At 44.6% G+C, this 24,447-nt stretch overlaps 1 protein-coding gene and 1 long non-coding RNA gene across 3 annotated transcripts; one reads left to right on the forward strand and one right to left on the reverse strand.

The window, feature by feature from the left end:
* The first annotated feature begins 69 nt into the window (after window positions 1-69).
* On the forward strand, window positions 70-21,593 carry LOC101061201 (centrosomal protein of 128 kDa). Of its 2 annotated transcripts, none has more exons than XM_011611893.2 (26): window positions 70-432; window positions 579-754; window positions 860-946; window positions 1,065-1,179; window positions 1,265-1,380; window positions 1,636-1,727; window positions 2,454-2,526; window positions 2,934-3,056; window positions 4,636-4,716; window positions 4,793-4,867; window positions 5,001-5,148; window positions 5,465-5,559; window positions 6,513-6,572; window positions 6,656-6,841; window positions 8,360-8,548; window positions 8,740-9,156; window positions 10,106-10,270; window positions 10,861-11,025; window positions 12,938-12,997; window positions 13,899-14,091; window positions 16,021-16,070; window positions 17,225-17,248; window positions 19,305-19,382; window positions 19,501-19,614; window positions 20,202-20,308; window positions 21,210-21,593. In XM_011611893.2, the coding sequence occupies exons 2-26, from the start codon at window positions 590-592 to the stop codon at window positions 21,238-21,240; spliced, it is 3,009 nt and encodes a 1,002-aa protein (XP_011610195.2). In that variant the 5' UTR covers window positions 70-432; window positions 579-589; the 3' UTR covers window positions 21,241-21,593. The 2 variants fall into 2 exon arrangements, with proteins under 2 accessions (XP_011610195.2, XP_011610196.2); XM_011611894.2 differs by having other exon boundaries at window positions 1,104-1,179.
* LOC105417543 (uncharacterized) lies at window positions 21,488-23,624 on the reverse strand. Its single transcript, XR_965156.2, has 3 exons — window positions 22,743-23,624; window positions 22,507-22,643; window positions 21,488-22,155 (listed from the first exon to the last, which is right to left on the reverse strand). It is a non-coding gene; the product is annotated as an uncharacterized lncRNA (long non-coding RNA).
* Window positions 23,625-24,447: the final 823 nt, after the last annotated feature.

Below are 24,447 nucleotides of genomic sequence, written 5' to 3' on the forward strand. Positions count from 1 at the left end.
AATAACATGTTTCCACAGCGCTTCAACGAGGACAGCATACATTTCCCGGCATCCTTTGCTACAGGCTGTGCCGTCGATTGTTTTTCCTGTTCAGACGCGGCTAGTTTGAGTTGCCAAACCCCAACAAAAACAGAGCTGTTCTTCTGTTCGCTGTCGCTCGCCTAACAAAAAACATACCTTTCAAACACGTTTCTTTTTTTTTTTTAAACAACATTTAGATCCTGCCATTCTGTTGACCGTGCGGAGCGGTTTTTTGTGCTAAATTCGTTTGGTAATATTGGGTTAGCTAGCTAAAGATAATTGTCAGTTGTTGCTAGCGCGGAGGACCAACACCGCCAACAATGTCCAGAGCAGTGATTTATTGGGAGGTCGACCATTTGAATTGTTATCTTCCGTGGGTCAAATAACTGTCTGCACCCACGAGTTGTCCAGGTAACAACGGGGAAGGGGATTTTGTGTAGCGATTAACCAGTAAATGAAGTTTAAAATGTAGAGTAAGCTGATTATTGATGTGCCCCCAATGCAGGCATAGTCAGATTTGAGTGATCACGTATTCATTTTCCTCCTCCACCGTTTAGTCCCCCCGACTATGGACACACCAAGTAGTGAGTCGGAGTCATACGACAGGTCGCGGCGGCGTGAAGCCCACCGGAGACCTGGTAACCGGGACCGGGGCAGAGCAGGTGGGAGCGGAGACGAGGATCGGACAGCGGACATATCGGGCAAACTGCACATACTGGCAAACACTTTGCAGGTACTTTGTCTCTGCAAGTCAAGGCTCCATTCCGGGTGGAAAGCTTTCAAAAAAGTCGTGTTGCTCCCCAGTGATTGTTCAACAAAGCATCATTTTACCCCGCAGGATACCAGTAGGAACTTGACTAAAGTTGACCAAACGTTGGGACAGTACAGGAACTATGCTGACAGTCAAGCTGAAGCCATGGCCCAGGTGCATCTACACCACCCCGATCCTCCTCACTGAGCAAAAAACACTTCATTTCAACCTCTGTTGATGAGACGCACATTTTCACCATTCTGTCTTATTATGTACTGCATGCATGCTGCAGCTAGGGGGCAACCTAATGGAGGTAATCGACCATTTTCAGACGCAGATGCTGGGCAGATCCACTGGTGTCCAGAATGCTTCACCATCCTCCCTGCACAGTAGCGACTTGGAATCAGGTGTTTGGAACTAATGTACTCATCGACGTTGCTTACTGCAGCCCAACAAACCTCAGATTTAAGACATGTTTCCTTGTTTTTCAAGATGGACATTTCCACACCACCTCTCCAATACGGGATTTTCGAGGTTCTGCAGGAAGGAGAAGGAGATCTCACTCTGCCAGTGTTCACTTCAAAGATTCCAAAGGGTCGAATGCGGAAGTAAGGGATGCAGAAAAAAACACATTTTAGGCGATGCAAATTATAACTGTCATGCAGTTGCAACAGGCTGCCACTAGAGGGCTCATCAAGTCAGTAACACTTAAACCTGTAAAGGTTTCAACTTATTTGCATATTTAATTTAAAGCATTACAGATGGCCTCTATATTATTATTTTCAGTATTTGCAGTTTAAGCTAAGGACAAACTTTGCTTTGCATAACATTAAATGGTATTTTCTAAATCTGTTGCTCTTTAGATTGAAACTGTGCATCGGTCCTTGAGGGATCTGCACTGTGATCAGCAGAGACTATCTGGTGACCTGGACAGAGAAATCCTCAGGAGAAATAGGTAATATTAAAAAAGTCACATTTTTTCTCCTAAAGGGACAAAAAGTGTTTTTCCATCATAGAATTTCTCAACAGTGTTTGAGAAATCGCCATTTTCTTCACTTTTTCATTCCACATTTCCAACCAGGACCAGAAGCTTTATAGAGTAAGAGTATATAAAGCTTATAGAAAAGACTGGTTAAACCCCTAACCCTTACACATAACTCTTCCTTTTTGATATTAATATGGAACACAAAACAACCTAGGTTTGATAAACTTGTCTGTCCTTGAGCAGTAGCATTTTGTATTAGCTGTTTTCAACATTTAGTAAAAGATTTATTTTTTCACACAAGGGAAGAGGGGAATGTCATTCACTTCTGTCTTTAAGTTATCTTGATTAGATAAATCCTTTCAGAATTTGCTTGACCCCTAAATTTGAATGTAGGCTTTCTTTTGTTTTAAGGCTTTATGAGTTCCTTCTCATTCAAAAGTGGTAAAATTGCCATTGAAAAATTGGATACTTGCTAAAGTGACAGCCTAAAGTCAAATGCCAGCACATCCTTTTCTTACCATGCATTAAAATTTGACATTTTAAAGTACCGTAATTAAATCCTGCCCTGGACTGCTGACCACACTAAATTCATTTATCCACATATTTCACCATCTTCAGATTGATAAGCATCTTTCATGGGGCACATTATGCATTCACACCTGGTGATTTTTCTTATTAATAATTCTTTTCATACAGAGCAGATATTGAAACCAGACAAGCCATGGAGAACCTCATTGGTCATGTGATGACCTCCACAACGCAGGCCTCGGTGAGATGTCCCTGAATATTTTATTATAAATGACATATTCTTGAAATGGAAACATGCAGTTTGAGATAGAAATAACTAAATACTGTGGGTTTTTTTTTTTTTTTTTAGAGTATTTGATTACATTTTCCAGGCAGTCTCCTCTCACTGCTCTGCACTGCTCCGATAAATAGGTTTCTTCAAGTGATTGCTTTCATATTATCCTGTCGCATCTCTGGATGTGACAGGATAAAGCTCTTGCTTCTTATTTAAAAGAAAAAAAATGAATCCTTGCTGCATAAGTCTATTTGGATTGTATCAAACACCCAAACTTTTAATTAAGCGGTGTCTCATTTCTCATATCTCAGTGCTATTTGTGCAACAGTGCTGTCTTGCATGACCAGTGGGCTCTTCATCTTCGCTGTCTGCAGGTGCCCTCTCATGTGGAGCAGCGTCTGCAGGAACTGGAGAGGGGGATGCGCTCAGAGCACAGGGGAATGGGGCGAGAAAGGAGGATCGATCAGCAGGCGGGTGTGTCTGACAAGCTGCAGGAGGTGATGCTCCCCTTCACTCAATCCCTCACCTCCCTATTGGCACCTTCATGCTCTCACATTCATGGGGCTGTAACTGTGCACCGATTGGAGTGTGTATGAAGTGTGTATCAACCAAATGACACAAATATTCAGGTGGCTTAAATATGTGGCAGCATCCACTGTGGTAAATCTTGATTCACTACACCCTAAAGAAGCATAGCAGGGCCAACAGCAATAAGTCTGTAACAAATGTCTAGTATGAAGTTAAAAGGAGAAAAGTCTGTAGAAAAGGTTCTGTCAAAGGTAATATTGTGTACTTAAGTGGTGTTCCCAATGTGCCATGCAGGCCTCATTTATTATGTCAGACTAAAATGCCCGCCTAGGCAATTATTGGGATGCAGTAAAAATGGTTACTAATGCAAGTAATAGCTGCTTTTGTGTCACTTATTTTTTCCAAGAGTGCATTTGTTAATAACCGAGACAGGTCTGTCATTATATGCACTTCAGTGTTGTGGAGTCCCAACTAGAGGCACTCCAGTTTAGCAGTCACAGAAAAGGAAACATTACCTTGTATAATTCTTTTGAAATGTCTTTTCACTCTCACACACGTAGACATTACACCTCATTAGGATAATGGTGTCTCTAAAATCTCCTGAGCCTGATTCTCTGCTCGGTTTTGAAGATTTTCACCCAGCTAATTTGTCCCTTAAAAGAAGCCATCCATCCGCTCTGAACTGCGTGTCTACCCCACAGGGGGGCGCTGTGTAGCTTTAGTCTGGCCAAAAACCTATTGAGAGTCAGACTTTTCAACACACTGTGTAATGTTGGTAGCTACCATTTCATTTGCATTCGACTCCTCCGTACAACCCTAATGGGACACCAGCAGGGCCCGCGGTGCTGGGAGATAATGCATTTGTCCGAAAATTAAGAATAAATAAACAAGCATGAGCAAATGAAGAAGAAAACAATCCCCTTTATCCTAGAAAATAAGAGCAGGAGGGGAATGAGAGCAGAGGACACATTTATTCCCCACCGATGGGCCTGCTGCGATGTGAATCAAATAGATGATGAGTCACTTGGGTAGATGATATTGCTAGCAGCCGTTAATTCATCACCACAGTCTGCTCAGAGTGGGATTGAGTGGGGTGTAAGCGTTGTGCACAAATCTACAATGATGCCGGTAACATGTTCCAAATATAAATGGGGAACGATGGGATGGACTGTAACTCAAGCTTCCTTCTTGCACCACTGTCAGCTGAAAAAAAACATGATTATAACGATAGCTAAACAACCAAAAGTCATTCCGACTGTAATAAAAATGATGAAACTAATCCCTTATTGTTGTAACTGCAACTCATTGACATTCATTAGTCCATAGTTGGAAAGAATAACTCTTATCAGGTGAGTGTTGGATTCACATCCCCCTGTCCAGGGTGTGATGTGCATCAATAACAGAGTGGTGATATGAATTTACCTGGTGTGAGATGCCTGCACAGCTGGGACGTGCAGACATGACTGGAATTATTTATCTTTAGCCATGGTGGATGCTCATGGGTATTATAAGAGTCCTTTATGTGTGCTTGTGTATTGGGTTTTACAGACTTCTGTGCGAGGCCAGGTTCTAGACCATGAGCGAGAAGATGTCATGGCTGTCAGGCTTTTGAAAGCAGAAAGGTTTAAGGTGAGGATGTGTAATCATGCGAGAACTAACATAGATGACACAAGAGCGTGCATCATCCTGGAGCTGTTATGTTCAGGTGGATCAAGAGCGGCAAAGGGTCACAGAGCTCCTCAAAGAGTCTGAGGACAGCAGAGAGGCGCTGGTTCAGGAGGTTTGTTTGCAGCTCTTCCTGACTACATTTGCACATCGAAATAAACCTCTGGAGAGGAAACAATGAACTGTCGATCCTTCGAGAGGATTCAACAGCCTTATGTATGTACATCTACCTGTCCATTGATCCTCAGGTGGAAGACTTGCGCACTGAGCTGATGAAGATGAGGAAAGAGAAGGCAGAGCTTCAAAGCTCCCAACTGGAAGCTTCTCGGCATGTAACTCAGTCATGTGCTAACGACATCCACGGGGAGAGGGGAAGAGGTAGACCACATTGGTCAGGTAATGAATATATGACTGAGTGAACAAAGAGGGGCCGTGAATGTTTTACCATCAGTATTTCAGATTCAATTCCCTGAAATATTCCAATGATATTTCCCTGCATTTATACATGAGAATCCTCATTCAGACCTCTGATATTGCGCACATACTCACATATTTGAATACTTGTATCCCAAGTGAAGACATTGACAGCAATGCATACTGGCATCAGATTACCCTCAGACCAGGGGACATGCAACATGTATAATGCAATTTTCAGAGTTTAGGTTTGGTTTTTCCTTACCTCATTGGAGATATGGTCTGAATGTATGTATAGATCGAGGGACCCCAGAAAAAGAAGATGCAGAGCTGCGAATCCATCGTCCAACCTCGACGAGCAATGAGGATGAAGGGCTCAGAAAGACTCTGGAGGTGCGTATCAAAATAGGAAATGTGTGTAGACAAAGAAGACGGAGCTTGTTAATCCAGAGTCATGCAGTTTCCTGTTTGAACAGATTAAATTCTGAATAGGAAACACTGAGGCTCTGTCTGCTGGCAGGCACACAAAAGAACAGAAGTATGGTTTGACATTGGCTTTGTCACCATCTTCAACCCAACTTGGCTTATTCAAGTCTGTTGGTTGCGTTTCATCCATCTTCATATCTGCTGCCAACTCGAGGCCACTTGATCTACTTCAAACCCTCAGATGGATTTCTAGCTAAAATAGGAGATCAGAAGTTAACCGAGTCATTTATCCTCCTCAGACGAGAGCAACTGTCAGTTGAGGGAAACAAACTATTTCATTACCGAGATGTTTATTCAACAGTTTACTCAGTAAATGTTTGTGAGAATATGTGTGTTCGAGTGTTGACACAGTTTTCTGCTTTCTACTGTTTCTTTTATGCTATGTGTTTAAGCCCCCACACTCCCTTGATAGCAGCAGAGGTGATAAACGATGAGCGGTGGGTGACTGCACGTACCACCCGAGGCGCCTCTTATGGCTGCATCAAAACAGACTTCACAAATGTTTCACTTTAATGTTAGATGCTCAGAAATGGGCGGATTTCTCACCCGCAGACTCTCGACAACTCTGTCTAATCAGAATCACAGTTGGCCTTATTTAGCTGGCCTTTGCAGAAAAACAAGGCTAAACTGAGATTGCTGTCTACAGCATAAACTAGATATACATTACTGTTAAACAACAAAACACACAACTGCAGCTCTTCCTTTTTGCAGCCTCCTCTTGGTCTAATTGGAGAAGCAGCTTTTCTTTCCTCTTTAACTCTCTTTCAGCTCTTGTCTTCTGCTTTGCTCCGTCTCACAACTGTATCCTGTGATAGGCAGACACAGGTACGTCCTTTAACGCTTTGCTTTCTGTGCTCCAGAAACTGTCCTTGGACCTGGCACGGAGGGAGCAGCAGCTGCAAAGGCTGGAAGAGTTAAGGGTCTGTGCTGTACTCCTACTGGCCAATACTGTAAAACAATTAACCCCTGCGAAGGTAAAGTTCAAAGATCCTGTTTCTTTCAGAGCAAAGAGCAGGTTGAGAGGAAGGAGAAGGAGGCTTTACTCCAAGAGAGCCACAAGACCAGAGATGAGCTGAAGACCAGAGCTCAAGAGGCTCTGCGGCAGTGGAGGGCAAAGTGTAGGAGACTGCAGAAGGAGCTGGAGGAGGAGAGGGCCCAGACTCAGCTCCAGATGGACAAGGCTGCACAGGTCAGTTGAAGCTGATGCATTCATCACACTGGTTTAGACACAAGAGCTGATGTAGCAGTAAACCCTGGTTTTAATAACACTGGCTGTTCCCTTATGAGAGCAAGAGTGATCTTAACAGGTCGTACTCTTATAAATACTGCAACAGTTAGGTCTCAATAGAACTGAATTTAATGAAATAATGGCCTTTAACTTCAGATTATGAAGAATAATGAAGATGAATTGCATTGTTTGGCATTGAATAACAATGTAATAATTCTGAATGATTACAAAATCCCTTTTAAATAATATTAAAAGAACTCCAGATGGGCGACACTAGGATGTTGTGAACTGAGTTGAGTTGTGCTTAGCACGCTTATCTCATCTTGGCGACGTTGCTGCCAGTTCCATTCATACACACGGGCTGTGGTTGGTGCGTCGCTGTCCACACTTTGACAGGGTTGTTATAAATCTCAGCACGAGACAATGAAGCATCAGGAGAATATTAAAATGTACTCTAGCTGGTTCATCTCCGTGGAGCTAAAACCCACTGACATCAGTGTTTAGCTGTCATGTGACATAACACTGGGACCACTCTGGTACCCAGACCTTATACTTGAGATAGTTTTAGTAGCTCAACCTCTGAATGAAGGGCAGTCAGAATGAGATCTCAGCATAAGGGAATGGAAATACTGAAATATTTATTTCTTACTGTTTTCTCCCTTTATCATATATGTTTAATATTAAATATATACAGGTATTATTTACAAGCAGGGCTCTTCATACCCTACGGAATTTAGTTTTGAAGGATGACGGTGTCCTATAACTTTTAATATAACCTAATTCTTTTTTCCCCAATCTTTCAATTTAGTGCAAACAAGATTTTACAGTTGGATTTATCTACAAAAGAGAGGCCCTTGTCTCAAATGAAAACTTAAATTATGCATTTCCAATTAACTTAATTATAATTAACCAAATGTGAAATCCAGTCATCCCAAGAACGCCTGCGACGTACGCATCAGGAGTTGCACTTAGTCGATAATTAGCAACGAGCTATTATTTATTTGAAAGTCACCTGTCTGCCATTTCTATTCCATTTGATCCAAGCGAGTCACCTTCAAACTTGCAGCATCGCTCACTGCTCACCTACCGGCTGGCTCCCACCTGCTACACTCAACGTGACGCGAATTAATTACAAAATCATTTCTGCCCCCTTAATGAATTAAGGGAGAGAATCAAGTTCTCAATTAAATGATTAGCTTCCGAGCTGCAGCAAAGTCTTTGCACATTCCCGTCAAAGCCGGAGTATTAGAAGCAATCTGCCTTGAACAGACCTGACCATTGTCCCTTATCAGCGAGCTGAGTGCGAGCATTTTCCTATCAGCGCCAGAGCTGTACTGCACATGTTTCTCTCCCTCCGTCTCTCTGAAATTCTTTCTCTTCTGCTCGTCATTATTGTTAGCACTTTTTTTTCCTACGCCACCTCCCTCCTCTTCATTTGTCATTCTTCATTTCCTCCCCCCTCCTGTTCTCTCCCTCCAGGCTGCCAGGGCCAACGAGAGTTCTCAGGCCCAGCTAAAGGCGCTGAGCCAGCAAACCGCGGCGACCCGCAGGGAGCTCGATGAAATTCTAGGCCGTTTGGCCCAGCGAGAAGAGGAGCTCCACAGCAAGGACGTTGAGCTGTCCGACAACCGCCAGCGCCAGTCGTCACTGGAGCAGGAAATTCAGGAGGTGTGGGGGTTGAACATCTATAAATAGAAAGTCTTTAAAGTCAGGAAGGGAGGGGCGCAGTATATTTTTTATAAGCTTAGAGGTAAGAGGTAACCTCTAGGACACTGTGTCATTGGAAAATGTTCAATAAATGAGCTTTTGGTGTTGATTTAGAATGTTGGGAACCATTATAATGTCTGCCCCATCTCCAGTTAAAGGAGGCTTCAAGCACCCTGGAGGAGATGATGAAGTATCAGGCTGCTGTCCAGACAAGACTGATGGAAGAAAAGACAAAGCTGAAAGAGGAAATTGATGCTCAGGCCCAAAACAGTCAGAGAGGGCAGAACACTCAGGCTGGGCTGCAGACGGCCTTAATGCAGGTAAAGGCAGCCAACGCTCGGCTTTCCCAGCAGCTTGCCAGCGAGGAGAAGCACAAGAAGGACCTCCAGAAGGGCTCCTTCGAGCTGCAAGCCAAGCTGACGACAGTGCAGGAGGAGCACACGGCGTTGGTGCAGCAACTGCAGCTGGAGAGAGACGTGCATCAAAAAGAGCTGAAGAGCATCAACTGCACGCTCCAACTCTGCCAACAGGAGCGCGATGAGATCCAGAAGCATGTCCGAAAACTTCAGGTAACATCTTTTATTAATATCCCTCGGCTGATATCAGTGAGGAAGACATTTAGAACAGGGAGCAGAACCAAGGACAGAAAAGTGAGTTCAAGTCTTTACTTTTTTATGTCATTTGACATTTCAAATGCCGAAGGTCACAAAGTTTGCTTTCCAACTAAATCACGGAGCCCCGCATGCTTATTTTTAGGATTCTTATTGCTCATTTCAGATTCAGCATGAGCTGACATTAAACATCTGGCCATTAAACATCTGGCATATTTCTGACTCGGCCTGGCACAGAGCAAATTGTCATTTAGGGTGATTTTCCTCATTGGCTTGGGCGCCGTCCTCTGAGTTTAGGTGAACAGAGGGTAGCTGAGTTCTTAATGGTGTGCAGCGCCCCGTGGCTCCCCATAGCCGTTTCAGCGCTCCGAGCTTGAATATTTTAAAAAACCTTGATGTCAGACCTCAGAAGTCTCATCTAGGCAGAGCTGGGGATGGGGGGAATTGACTTGACTTCGTTGGCCCTTCACCCCACCTCCCTGCTATATCTTAGATGATGAGCCCTCGTGGGTACGTTGTTTCTTAGGGGGCAGGTTCCTCGCTGATATGGTTTAATTTAGCACATTTGCTATGCTGAATGTCATTAATATCTGTTGTAGCTCATTGTAATGGTGTCATTTCTGTCTGCAGTATGGACAAGGGCATCTGTTAAAATGCTTTTGAGCAAAAGCCTAAGGTTGTTTCCAGGAAGCCACTCAGTTATGTAAAAGAAGTCTGCATTTAGATTTCAAAAAAGTCAGTGTTCACAAAAGAAATCCGGCTTTATTTCTTATCTTAATTTCTCCTCCAGTGTCGCAGCATTTATGTTAACAAATGCTGCCTCTGGGAATTTGTACAGACGAGACCCTGGAGATCATTATATCCAATCAGATATGGCCTGAAACACACCCACTTCTTCTGTTTTTAGGCCGACGCGGCGTCACACAAGGAGCTGTGCGGGAAGCTGCAGATCAAGGTGGACAAGATGAAGACTGAGTGTGATAAGATGGCAGCACAGCTTAGTAAAAAGACTGAGGCGCATGCACTTATTCAGAGTAAATACCTCTCGCTCAAAGAAGAACTGGAGGGAAAAGTAAGCCCTGGTTTTTCATGTGTTTCTGCTTGAATGTGTGAAAGACATATTTTATTCATTCAAAGTCTGGTGGCATTGCACCTGAGTGAGTCTAGAGCAACGGCCAGTCAGAGGTTAAATGATGCTAAATCAGCGCTCTGCGCTATTGGACTTTATCAATAAACCTCTTGATGTTTTACAACAGGAGAGGAAGTATTGGTCCTTGTTCAGCACTCTGACAGTGCCCTGATAAGTTGCACAGGGCTGTTTGGGGTGGGTGGGATCCATGTATCGATTCTAAATCGGTCGGATGGACAAAAAGGGCCTTTTATTAATGTAACATGGGCACTTTATTATCTTGGGAGCAGTATAATGATCCACTGTCCCTGAGCTGTGCTGGTGAGTTTGTTCATGTGCTCTGGACCTATTGATTGGGTTGAGTCCTGGTGGAGACCCTGAAACCATCGACAGTGCAGCGCAAGAGGAAGAAACAGTTTCTCAGAGGAAAATGGAATGTCCCCAATGTCCATGCTTGGCAGTTCTGGTCTATACACGCCGTAATAACTCTCCTACTGTCCTGTAGTCACCACGCGGTCTTCAATCCTCTCTAGGACAGTTCCCGCCAGCAAAGCCTCGAATCCGAGTCCAGGGTCGTAAGGTTGGAGCAGAAGATTTTAACAATTAAGGCCGAGCAAGAGGCAGTCCTGTCTTCCATGGGTGAGGAGGTTGACGCAGTCTGTTGCAGCCTGCTTAAGAACGGTCAAAGGAATCTGAAGGTATTTATATACTGTTCATGTTGTGCTGTCAGACAGTGCTGAGATAGACAGCCACATATCTGCCAGTAGGCCTGCGGGTGTCATCAACCCGATCCAGATCAGAACACAATATAAGCAGTTGCTACTGAGGGGCTGGGATCAACACATGCAGGCCGCTAATGGAGTTGATTGATCTTTTACTGTATTTTTAAGTTAGCTTTAAAAGCCGCTCTGACTGATGGACAGCACCTTGTCACTGTTGTCACAGGTGACGCTCCCACGCGATGCTGCATGTCTCTGCATATCTGTATATGTCAGATTTGCTATGTGAAGTATATGCTTGCTAACACTGGCCGTATTTTTAAAATTCCCACAAATGCACCCGTCCGAATGAGTTTTCCATTGCTTATTCTGGCTAATGAGTCCAGCCAGATCGTATCTGCTTATAGATTCCCTAATCCAAGCGAGCGGTGCTGCGGCCCGACGCACGAGGAAACGCCTCGCCTCATCCGCAATTTGTCATGTCGAAAAGAAGTCAGACTATCCAGCGATTGGCCTAATGAGGGAGATCATTAACAGTTTAGTGTGGCGTTAGGTGTCTGTTACCTCCCACTGCCCTTCTTCCTCGCCAGAAGAGGCTCTACATTTGGAAGTTGTCTGGACTGGAAGTTGAGGGGAAACTTTCACTGATAGCAGTTGCGCTGTCACGGGGGAGTCGAACAGATTTTATCACTTGCCAGAATGATTTATAAACGCTGTAATAGCAAGAAAAGGCTTCTCCTGCTTTCCTGTAAAGGGAAGAAAAATCTCTGCAGGACTAGAATCCACTCACACATTTGCTAGCACTGTTTTTATGTCGTGTCTCTGTTCTACTGGTTTCTACACGTATGAATAATCCATAAAGTACAGACAGTGACCTTCAACTGTCATTTCACAATTCAATCATGCTGGAAGACATGGGGATGTATTGCAGCCTGACTTTTGCAGAGCCATAAAGCTGCATTTTAGCCATCAGATGGGAACATGAGAAGTGTGCACAGCTTTTTTTGTGAAAACAACTGCAGTGACCTCTGTTGGTATTAGCAAGTCATTTACATAAATATACACATGGATCGCGCAGATAAATTAGAAAACATAAGTCGATAAGCTGATGAAATGGGTGACATCTGCAGATATTGTTGGGGTTCTCCGGGAGTGCTGGGAGTAAATACTGGCGTTTCTTTCACGTCCACCCACAGCGTCACGTTCTAAAGTTTCCCCTGTGTTTGTTGCCACTGCACAGAGGTGGCATTGATGGCTGGGGAAAGAGGAAAGAGAAGGAAGAGCACCATTCATCCTCCACACAGTCACGCCACCCTGCAGTTGTAACCACCTCAAGATGGCATCCCCCAAACAGCCGAATTTTGAGCTGCCATGGCAACAACTGAGGAAATTTCTCTCTGAGTGACAGCTTGATGACAGCAGCTCGTGTAGTGACTTTGTTTACCGAAGCATAGGAAAGAATATTCTCTCCCAAAAAAGTCCAGGATGCATCTTTAACTTGAGCTTTTATGGTGAATTTAACCCAAAAGGCTCCACCTTTTGATGAATTCTCTTCTTTTCCTGAGCTAATGGGCTAAAGAGGCTGGAAATCTGCTGTTAGCTTGTGAACATTTTTGATGATATTGTCTTGAAGCTCCTGGTTGACGGGGTCTATTGTCGACACTGACAAGCTTGTCTTAAAGGGGATGGAACAAACACCCCGAGTTCCTTTTTAAGACGCATACAAAAGTGTGTGTTTTAGGCTGACACACACACAAAAACAAGATTTTTGACAGAATTTCACTGACACTGTGCCACACCTGTGAACAGCTATTTTTGTGTATTTAACAAGAACAGATTTCTTTTGTACACGTTCATCATTGTGTGAATTAATCTGTCCTCCTTTAAATAGAAAAGCCCCCAGAAGCCTGGATTAGTGAAGCGACCGCTCGACTGGCTGGCTGAGACAAAGGTATGACTATTAGCTGCAGTATTACTGGCTTTTTTTAAATTAAGATGTTTCTCAGTCCTTTTAAAAGTCAGCAAATTAAAGACTGTTGCTGACCATGAAATCCCTCATGTTGTTTGATTGAACAAATATTGATTGCTGTGTGACAATGTTTTGAGCTCCTGTATTTGTTGATGATGCATGACAAAGGTGTCTGCCCAATTCTTTGCATTTAGCACTGTGGTGTATAAAGGTGTTATAAACCTTTTTAGGACACTTTGCAGTTACAGGGATAAATCCCTGAGGAATGATCTGCTCTGAACTTCCCTGGCCAGAGGCGTGTAGGCCCGATTTACACTCACTTATGACCGCTGTGGTGGAAACGCTTGAAAGCTGCAGATGAAAGTATTGGCGTGTTTCATTTACTTTAAATGTGGCATCACTTTGAACACCCAGCTGCTGTCACACATTTTGTTTCTGCTCCTTTTATTTTCTAATTGCAGTCGGGAATTACAAACTAATAATCATAGCCTGTGTTCAAAGAGAATTGGTCAACTGAGCGCTTGCTGCTCGGCCTCCACCGAGGCAAATCAAGGGTTTTAAACCAAAAAAGAGTCATTTTAAATGAAATGGGGTTTATTTTATTCTTATTATATTAAACAGTTTTGGCGACACGAGTTCATACTTGATGTCCGTGGTATTAATTAGTGCACAGAAAAACAATGATAATGAGATATATAATAAGAGCTGGCACCAGCAGGCAGTCTTTGTCACTGTGTGCTGGTTGACATTTAGAGATTAAAGGCCTTAATTATCTTCTTTCTTTCCCCGAGACAGTAAGTTAAAAATGCAGATAGCTTGATAAAACTGGCAACAATACGCGATGCTGCATTGCACTGGTTTGTGTATTCCTGTGAACCACCAGAGGAAGCTCGGCTGGCTGTGTGAGGAGATGCAGGAGAGCGTGCTCAGAGAGCAGCACCAGAGGAGGCTCCATCAAGAGACCAAGGATCAGTTCAACACACTCAGGAAGAGCTGGGACTTGGAGAAAAAGTCACTCCAGCAACGCCTGGACCAGCAGGACATGCTGCTGGACTCATTCAGTATGGAGAAGAAAGGTATATCCAAATGATTCACAGATTCATGAGACAAGCACCAGATTAGCTAGTTCGGCTAATAGCTATTTTTAGTCTGCTTTTCTTTGGCAGGTTGACATAAGTACAAAAACTAGGTTTCACTGACGTTGGTAAGCAGGAGTCTGGGTGTATATTCCTGTTTTTATTTATCCCACCATACTAACCCCATTAAAGCTTATCAGTGAGTCACACGCACGCACATGAAGCATCAAAGCACCAAATCAGGAGCGTAATCTTGTTATTCAAGCAGCTAAGGCTTGATTTCAGAAACATTTTAAATTCTTTGATTTCATGACATGAATTTTTAAATAAGAAGCTTTTAATGGTAAGGTATTTATTCCTTAAGCTTTGAAACAAGTCATGCACTTGTTTAATGCACCTTTGTGTTTATTTAATCGTCTTATTTGCATTGAATCTGTCTAAAACAGAAGACCATGCCCTACCACCATATTTCAGATGATTTCTTCTAATCTTTGGCACCAAGGATGATTCTCTGGGTTTTAACCGTCCACCTTTCTCTTGTGACTGCCGTTAACTTTAGCACTGGTGTGAGAATATGCCTTTATGTCGCTTATCTCTAGCGCTAACGGGCTCATTTCCCTGTTCTGTTCAGTTGATGTGCTAAAAAAAGCAAGCATTTCTTCCTTTCTTATCTTGTCTAAGCCCCATTGTCGGGCAATGTTGAGAACAGAAAGAGTCTGAACTCTACACACTTTACTGCTGGTGATTTCACTGTTGTTTGGCCACAGCAGTAGTTGTTATGCTACCAGCCATTCCAGCCTCATCTGCTGAATTCCCTCAGAAAGCTAGCTTTATGGATCCTCCACCTGACCACCGTAGGCTCCGCAGTCAGCACTGCAGGCAGAAACACTGATGCGGTCTCCTTGGTAATGAGATCCAAGAGTAATCAGCATGCTAGCGCAGATACAAGATCTGGATATTTGAACTCAAGGCGTGCAAATTAAGATTTTATCTGCCGGGCTTTGAACATAGCTTCTCAGTCATGTAGCTGCTGGATGTGCTTGTTTAGAGGGAAGGAGAGTTGCAGTAAAAAACCCCAACCTGACGCGCTGCTGCGCTCATTATTGACTTGATGCGTTTGCAGAAATACACCGACCTCCGAAGGTGACAAATAAATTAGGCTTAATTTAGCTGCAATTGATTCTTGTCTTTTCTGCAGTTTAACTCATCAGTCTGGAAATTTTACAGCCTTGAGATTTATTACGGTGTTTGTCTTAAAGTGGGTGTGCCAGCACTTTACACAACCCCTATGTGAGGTAGCGCAACTGTCTGACAGTGAATTTATTATATTGATGATGCTGGAGCCTCTGCATCTTACTACAAAGGCTTCATCACCTGTATATTCTTCCTCCGGTGTTTCAAAAGATCCTTGAGGGGAGACCTTAGGGCCTGATGAACCACAAAGATCGCACTAGAGCCCAGATCCCCAGCAACGTTGTGACGGTGGAACGGCTCCAGTTAATTAGACAAAAAAATAACACTTTGATTACATTTTATTACCACCTGTTTAGTCATCAGGGTGTCAAAGACCAAACAAAGAGGGTAATTATAAGAAAATATTGTGGCATTTGAAAGTTTAATACTTGTTTACTCAATGCAGCAACAGGCATTCATCTAAATTAATGTCTCATTAAACAAGCAGTGATTTATAATTAAAACCAGTCAGAAAAGAGCACCAGAATGTTGCTGCACATACTGGTGAGCATGGATCCATCCAGAGTAGCAACAGAGTAAATCGCTCGCTTCAATTCTTTGGCTCTTTAGCATCACTACTAAATTAACACGGGGGCGTCGACAGGCTCATAGAAAGATGGTGAAAACCAGCAGAAGTCCCGATGCTAATACTTCTGGGTAAAAGGTGCAGCTCATTAACGTCTCTTCTTATTTCAGAGCTCCTGGCGACGATTTGCAGGAAGGAGGAAGAGAAGCGGTTCGTGGAGGTTAGATCATGCTTCCTTACTCTCTTAATCCTCATAAAGCTTCTGTCTCTGCACAAAAATATTCATATTTATTCAAATCAGATCAATCTTTTGAGAGGAACCAGCTTGTTTTCAAGGGATGAATGCAGTTAAAATGGCAACAAATATGAATCACGCTGAACGCAGGAGGGGGTGGTGGTGGCAGGAACGCATCTCGTCCCCTTCAAATTGTCATTGTTTAGCCGCGCGGCGCCTCGATATCCGGCCTCAGCTCCAGATGTCACGGGCCCTTGCTCGGATTAGCAGGTAATTGCTGCAGACATGAGGCCTTTGGGTTTAAGAGCCACCAGATGCCTCATCTCTGTCCTTCCATTCAGAAGGATCAACAGATGGCAGACCAGCAGCTTACCTAGCTTGGCTCCGACCCGCCCTGTACGCTCAGCAATGGCCACTGGAACGGTGCCCCCCCCCCCACAAACACTTTTGTGTAGCTGCGCGCATTTGCGTTATTCTCGGTCCCCATCTGTCTGATGCGTGATGGCACCTGCCAGAGCTCGCGCACACTTAATCAGGCCTCTCAGACCCAGTCGAGCTTTTAATTATAAAGGATGAAGAGAGCGAGGGAGAGGACGGGGGGGGTGTGTGTGGGTGAATAGGAATGTGGAGACGGGCTGAGGAAAAGAAAGGAGCCTTGTTGCAACCCATCATCATATTAAAGGAGGAAGGCAGGTGGTTGGGGGAGGGGGAGCAGGTGTTTGAGTGGCAGATAAGAGGCGCAGCATCACTTCTGCATCGTTAGAGAGGGAAGATCAGTCAGCCGCTGGACGAGCGGTGATGGCACTGCGTGCACGTTGACGCGTGCGTGTGTGCATTAATGTCTCCTCGTGCAATGTGATGCTACACGTATAGCAGCTCCGCTCCATGTTAAACAGGCTGTTTCTGACTAAACGCTCCACATCTAAGAGCATCTCCATCACTGTTTTTGCATTAGAGCCACATTTTAATTTAGATTTAGAATCTTTTATAATGCTTCAACTAATTTAGGGCGTTGTTGGCTCCTTTCTATTAATCTAAAATCATTTTAAATTCGGGTTGAATGAGTCAGCTGGATTTTACATCTGTAGGTTAAAAGTGACGGTTTTATTGATAACAAATGTGCTTGTGTATGTTCACAGGAGCGGGTGGTGAATTTGGAAACGGTGAGTGTTGCTCTCTTTGGTCCTACAGACATACGTCATGCGGACTCATCCTGAGAACTGACACCAACACCAACCACTGTTAATGGTTGCCATAACAACCTTAATCAGATGTTTAATGTCCGTCTGAAATGACTTACTAAAAGGTTATATTTTTGATGGGGGCAAATGAAGCCATATAATACAACCAATTAAACCCCGTTTGGCCTCAAGTGTGCAGCAGTGGGAAGGAAGACAAAAAGATCTGGGCATGGAGTCTCTGCGGACCACATCCATGCAGCGACAGGACGTTCTGACCCACTGCTGCGGCATTAAGCTTTAAAAGAGCTGGTTCTGGTTACCAGGGGGTCACTGATTATTGGACTTAAATGCACCTCATGAATGGGAGAGACCTTATTTAATCTGACAGCAGTGAGGAGAAAAGATGTGGTGTAGGGAGCAGTGTGCTGTGGGTAAAGTCCTCCGCTCTCCTAAATGAAACGGTCAGGATGTCTTTTATTAAAGACTTTTGTGGGAAATGCTGGAATGGTATTTGTGTGAACTGCACTTTCAGCAATCCTGTTTTAAAATCTACACACCCAGTGGGAGGAGAACACGCAGGAACGCCCCTGCAGCTGTCCTGTGAGTAACATCTCGCAGAAGAGGCACGTTGACATTTTGCATTTTCACAAACGCTCGACCTGAAAATAAAGATTTTCAGGTCATTTTAACACTTAATTCTCACCAAACCAGAACACAGGCGTCTGTTTTCAAAGTCAACGTGATGAATCAAGTATGCTGCTTGGAGGCCACAGTGGGAGCCTACAGACAGATTTGTAATATTTGTAATTCCATATAAAACAGTTAATTATACTTTCAACAACAGGCAGAGAGCAGCTTCAGGTGTCCCAGCTCAGCTGTGAGACCTTAACGTCTCTGGAACATTGATATTCAACACACACACACACACACACACACACACACACACACACACACAGAGGCAGCAGCAGACAGAGAAGAGATAGGGATGCACTCGGAGGGAGAGAAGACATGATGGCTCGCAAACTGCACAGAGGAGAGAAGAGGCTGAAGCTTCTGGGGGGGAAATGGTCCCCATCCAAGCGTCTGAATGAGGCGCAGACAGCTCAGAGAGCAGGATCCCAGGACAGCTGATGGTCAGTAAGAGGGAAGCATGACTGGAAAATAAAGGAGCAGAGAACAGTACAGTACAACAGTCACCACGGCAACGCCTTGACGATATTTGCTTAGTGGGTGGCAGCCTTTGACTTGTGCCTGTGACCTTTAAGATTCCATGAGGATGAGGGTGAAATCTCTGAATCCTTCTCCTCTTTTCTCTAGTTCTGGTCTGACTCTTCATGACCTTGGAACAAGGTCATGAAGAGTCAAAGTTCAGAGTGGCATCGACGTCTCTGTCCTTTACAACCAGGCCGTTGCACAGATGATGCAGGTCACTTAAAGTGTCCGTTTAATCATGGCTAAATAAATTGAAGACACCCTGGAGACATTTTGGCCCGTCTGGTCGGCAGGTGAAAGGACAGCAGCAGCAGCCTGGGCTGTTTCAGGACCCAGAGTCTCTCTGCAGAGGTGAAGGCTTCAGGAGCCTCCAGAGCAGATGAAAGCACACTGGAGCCATTAGCCACTGTCCCCTTATCTGAACGCTAGCACGGCTTGTAGTTCCAGCTTTCATTGACGGAAGCTTGGTAGTGATGAATGTCTGGGTGTTCCAAGGGTTTTTGCCTGTGTATCACATTTGTTGTGAGTTGTTTTCCTTTCTTGTGTGTTTAAAAACTGAGCTGAATCACTCATTAGCTCCATTTAACCTGTATTTTAGCCTGAGCCTCCACATGTCTGAGACTTACATCCGTCTGACGCCAAAACAGAAATACCGACCTGTAATAACGGGGAAACAAGGGTTGTCTGGAAGATTTTCGATCATTAGAAAGTTCATTAGGATTGACTTTTTACAGCAGCTCCATTCTAAAATAACAGTCATTGCAAGAGGCAGCCTCTTCGATACGCCTGTTAAAGTGCTCGATACGTGTGTTTGTGTCTACTGCAGACCGTGAAAGAGACCCTGGAACACTGTGAGGAGGTTCCTGCAGACCAAGGGCTGATGGAGAACTTCCGGGAGCTGGTGGTGAGCTCGCCAAAAGCTTAGAGATCGGAACTTTTTAAAGGGAGACGTGCTCGGACGGGTCCGTTTGGCACGGTCAAAGCTGCGGTGATGGTACAGCCTCCGTTCTGTGTCGTGCCAGGAGTCGCAGCAGCAGAGGGATTTGGCTGAACACAACTACATCAACTATAAAGAGGTCATCTGGAAGCTGCAGCACCAGCTAGATGAGTCCAGGCGCAAACTCCAGGGGTACCAGGTCTGTTTCAAGGCTCCTGAGAAGCGGCCGGCCTAGCAAACAATAACCCACTCCTCCGTTCTATTTCAGTCTCTAATTGCTGTTTTGTTCAAACCCGGGCGGTCTGGATAAGGCGAGGCTGACGTTTGAGGGCCATTTATGAGTCGCTCGCGCTCGCTCGCACGGGTGCCAGCGTGAGCTGCTCACCTCATTTGCAACTTGTATGAATAAATGAATAATTTGATTTGCTTCGGGGCCGAGCAGAGCAGTGGCACCAATGTGCACTCAGACAAAGCCTGCATCTTCTTAGCTACTGTTAATCGCAGCTGTCAGAGAGTAGAAGTCAGGGGAGCCATCAGGATATCACAGGTGACAGCTGCTGGCCTTTAGCAGTGTGGAACCCCCCCCCAAACATCCATACAGGTGCCCTTTAAATTGTTAAATCTGTCTGGAAAGCATGTGTCAGGGTTTCCTGACAGATTCCTGTTGGGTGGTAAGTGGTAGTTGTTATTGTGAGAGCTGCTTCTAACCTGAGGTTTGTTTAAGGAGAAAGGACGCAGCAGTGCTTCCCTCAGCTCTTTAACTAATATTCTTTATCTCACTGGCAGGAGGAGAAGCTGGACACCACATCCAGGAGTTTGAGACTTGCTGCTCTTTCCTCCTCCATCAGAGATGGCAGCATGTTGGAGGACAGCCTGCTGCTGCCGGACTCTCTGTGAGTGTTTATGTAGTTGTGGCTCATGTTGCATTTTGTTAGAACACAATTCTGTGGACAGAAGCAGTTTTATTGGGATGGTTCATGACACCTGAGAGGATCACACACTAGTTTTAGCATGTTTTGACCTGAAAGGAACAAAATGTTTCCAGGTTTAATCAATAAATAGTTTTGTTTTCTTGACTGCTTCATCCTGTTTGGGTTGGGGGGGGGGCGGGTTATTGGCTCCATGTGAATGCTCAGAGGTATCTCAGATCTTCTGCTCCCCAGCCTGGTCCTCAACACACTGTGCTACTGCCACCACCACCCCTCCAGTTTAATTGTTTGTTGACCTGGGCCAGTCGCCGTGGCAACTGTGATGTTGGGATGCTGATGGACAGTGAGGCGGTGCAGTGCTTTAGTCTGGGTGTCATTTGAGGGTCCTTAACTTGTCAGTAAAATCCTGGGAGTTTCTACATTGCAACTGTTCTCCTGACCAGCAGAGCGAGGAGGGGGTCAGTTGATGCTGCTGACATTGTTCTGAGGGAGGGGGGGGGGCTCCCTAATGGATCGGGACAAGGCCGTCTTCACCAGGGGAGAGACTGTACAGTCTTCTGCCAACAGCTTTGTCCTCTTCTCCATGTCTGGGGTCCCTCTTCAGCGTCTTTGGTGGCATAGACACTGAGAAGACATGACATTTGGTTTTTATAATCACTTCAGGTATTGCAGTGCTGCGCCTGCCTCCACCTAACTGCCATTTTATTCAAGTCTCTTCAGGGTTTATGGAATTCTGTAACGTATCAACACGTGTTTTGAACACTTTAAAGACCTGAGTTTATGAAACTCTTGGAGAGCAAAGACCTCTGTTGTTGTTTCATTTAATTAGGAGATCACACTAACTTCCTGTTTGCTTGTCCCACAGCTCCACATGTGTGCCCCACCTCTTTAAATGATTCTGCAGCCATCAAAACCACCCAGTGAGCCCTCCTCTCTAAAACCTGTGACCTCCGTTTATCACCCCGGTGCAGACCAACAGGACAGGCACCCTGTAAACGTGTGGCAGCGGCTGATTGGACCTGCTGGTGTCAGCAGGAGGCCTTTCACTGGAGGCTAATCTTCCTCCACTACCTCGACCCGACGACGACTGAAGGTGCTCCTTTGGGAGAGAAGAAAACTGACAGCTGAGGAAACACTGTAAAGTTTTAATCTTATTTATGAGAACAGGGATTGAATGTATTTTATTGTTGAACTGCTACGTTTTCTGGTGTTATAAAACAAGTCTGATAGTCTAACAGCTGTTAAATGACCAGCTTGTGCAGCTACTTTCCTGAACCTGTTAAATTCTACAGTTGCGTATAAATCTACTGGTGCCTTTTCCACTGTGTTTTATGTATATGTACATCTGTTTTATACAGTTAATAAAAAGATAAGGTGGTTGGTTTTCTAAGCACTCTTGATGTCTCAATCGTTGCCGTTAGCTCTGCAGCAGCTGATCCGCTCACACTGGAGACGAGGAATCACAGAACATTCAGCACAGAGGCACAGAAACGCTAACTATTTTCACTTCTGTTCCACACTGTCAGGTCTGGAGGTGTTAATCAAGTCTCATCTGCTTTGTACTTGAAATCAGCTCCGACGTTAACAAGTCCATGAAGTGGATAAGTCGAAGTTTGACAGTTAAACATCTCTGATCAGCTCAGAGGGATTCAAAGAAATCTGACAGCAGAGAGGCTTTCAGGTCATTAGCAGGCAGGAGGAAAACAGCCGACCATGAGGTCTGCTGGGTGCGGAGTTGCCCTCCGGTGCATCCCACCAGCGCCTCGTTATGCCTCAAAGCTTCTCCTGCATGTTGCTGCCTTCGGTGGAAGCTGGAGAGTCAAGGAACCACAGAAAAAGTTAGCATCAGCACAGTTTCACATTTCAGGAGCAGAATTTGACAAGACCAGGATGGAGTTGTGCTCGTTCACGACATTTTAAATTTTCTAAAGCTTTCCCCACAGAGGCCAAGCAATAATACAGATAACTGGAACTAAGGATCAGCTTGGGGATTCTACGACGTAGATTAGCTTTGCAGGAACACTCTGTAGCTCCTGCAAATTCCTGTATACAGGAATTGTTTAGCTTTTAGCCTAAGGGCACAATGGCAGGAGGTATTTTGGAGGTCCAAATATCTCTTTCTCAAATCATAAGCATGAGGACAGGCACAAACCACTCCTCACCAATGGAATTTCCAAAGTTATGAAGTTATTCCAGCAATAAAAGTGGTCATTACTCCCAAGTCAAACTGGAATGTGGGTCCTCCCCACCATCAGGATATACTGGTGTACTCCTCTGAAGCAGCTCCAGAAGATGAGTCCTATTACGACAAACATAAGTGCAAACCGTTAAGCCAAAGTGAAATGGCGGACAACAGCAGCTGTGGAGGTCCAGGAATGGCAGAGTGACCTTTTCTGACCTTTCCTTCGTGTGTTGAAGGCAGGGGAAGCTCATCGAGTCCATTAGACACCCTCCACTGCCGTGACACAGCAAGGCCTGCTAATCACCACAGAGAGATGGAGGCCGCTGTGGTTCATTTATGAATCGACCTCCCCCAATTACTTATTATTCCGCATTACATGTGATTAGCCTGCTAATGATGGATAAGCTATCCAATGCCGAGGCTGACCTAAACCACCACCCCTGTGTGAACTTCTAATTAGCACACAGCATTTTTATTTCATTCAGTAAAGATTCTGACACAGACCCGGGTCAATGCACCTGCTCTCTGCAGCGGCTAAGCTAACTATGACCGATCTGATTACAAGTGATCCGATTATATGGTGTAAACGTAATTTGCTAGGGGTCAGAGCAAGACTTGTAAAATAGTTTGTAGATATATATTTATTTATTTATTTAGTAAATGATCCTGTAATGCAGCTCCTGGTTTGTTTATTTTACACGCGCTAACCGTGGCTATCAAATAGCTAGATGCTAATGGATAATGGGACGACTAGCTGCTCAAATGAGCATTACAGGCTAATTAAACTCCCAGAGATGAATATATGAAAACACAGACTGTTAAATCTTTAAATGCTGCACCAACATGAAATAAACTCAACGGGCAGCCAAATTAATTAGCGTTAGCCTAGCATTCAGGGACTTATCTGATGAGTGTGTCTTTCTTAAGCGTCCAGATTGAGAAAGGTTATTTAAAGCTTTCCGTTGGCTTTATCCATTGTATTACTTTAGGAGAAGACTTGTGACCACTTAAATATTTGTTTAACAGCATTAAAAGTACTGAAAAATACAGTCCATGGTGTACGACTACTTCCGCATTACGACGTAGGCGGTCACCTGTGTGGCATCCACCAATCACACAGCTTGTTACCTGGCACGCGCGAGCGGCCCCAATTCAAAGGAGGACACTACAAGACATCGCACAAATCATGAAAGCATAATTATTCACCCGGAATTATTTTATTAATCAACGTTTGTAGGAATTCACGATATATGTATGCATTTTTTTGAGTTTTAAATCTCGTATACTGTTTTCACCTATTATGACCGCCTCACATTTTTTTTAGTTTTTATATTAAGAGGAAGGAAAACTACTATGGTGCAGTCACCTTCACATCACCTGGCACAGGTGTTAAATGTATTCAGATCTCTTCCCCTTTGATTTCAAGCTGAACAGGAATGATGCGGGCCCGGGCTCTATGCGGGGCTCCTGGGGGGCTGCGGCTCGTCCTGATGCTTATTGCTTCATTGGGATTCTGGACGTATTCAGACACACGCGCGCGCGCGCGCGCGCGCGCACACACACACACACACACACACACACACACACACAGACGTTTGTTCTCACATGGCTCTGAAGCCCTGCCACCACCTCAAGCCTCATCAGCACAAATCTTCATTTTCATCATTTTGCCCCAATTAAGCCGATAGCCCATTCAAAACCATGCTAAAATTACATTACAACACCTAATTGCTGTGTGCTGACAAATTGCCCTAGACTGCTGGAAGTCTTTGGTGTTCGTAGAATAATTAGGCAAAATAAATGATCCTCGCCACCGCCGCAAACATGGCGGGGCTCTGCCAGCCCTGCCCCCTAGATGGCGCTGTGCTCACCGGGCGAGGAAGCGGCCCTGCTGCACGCAGCCGTGACCGGAACTGAAGAT

This window comes from Takifugu rubripes, chromosome 16 (genome assembly GCF_901000725.2).
Source record: "Takifugu rubripes chromosome 16, fTakRub1.2, whole genome shotgun sequence".
Classification (NCBI taxonomy): domain Eukaryota; kingdom Metazoa; phylum Chordata; class Actinopteri; order Tetraodontiformes; family Tetraodontidae; genus Takifugu; species Takifugu rubripes.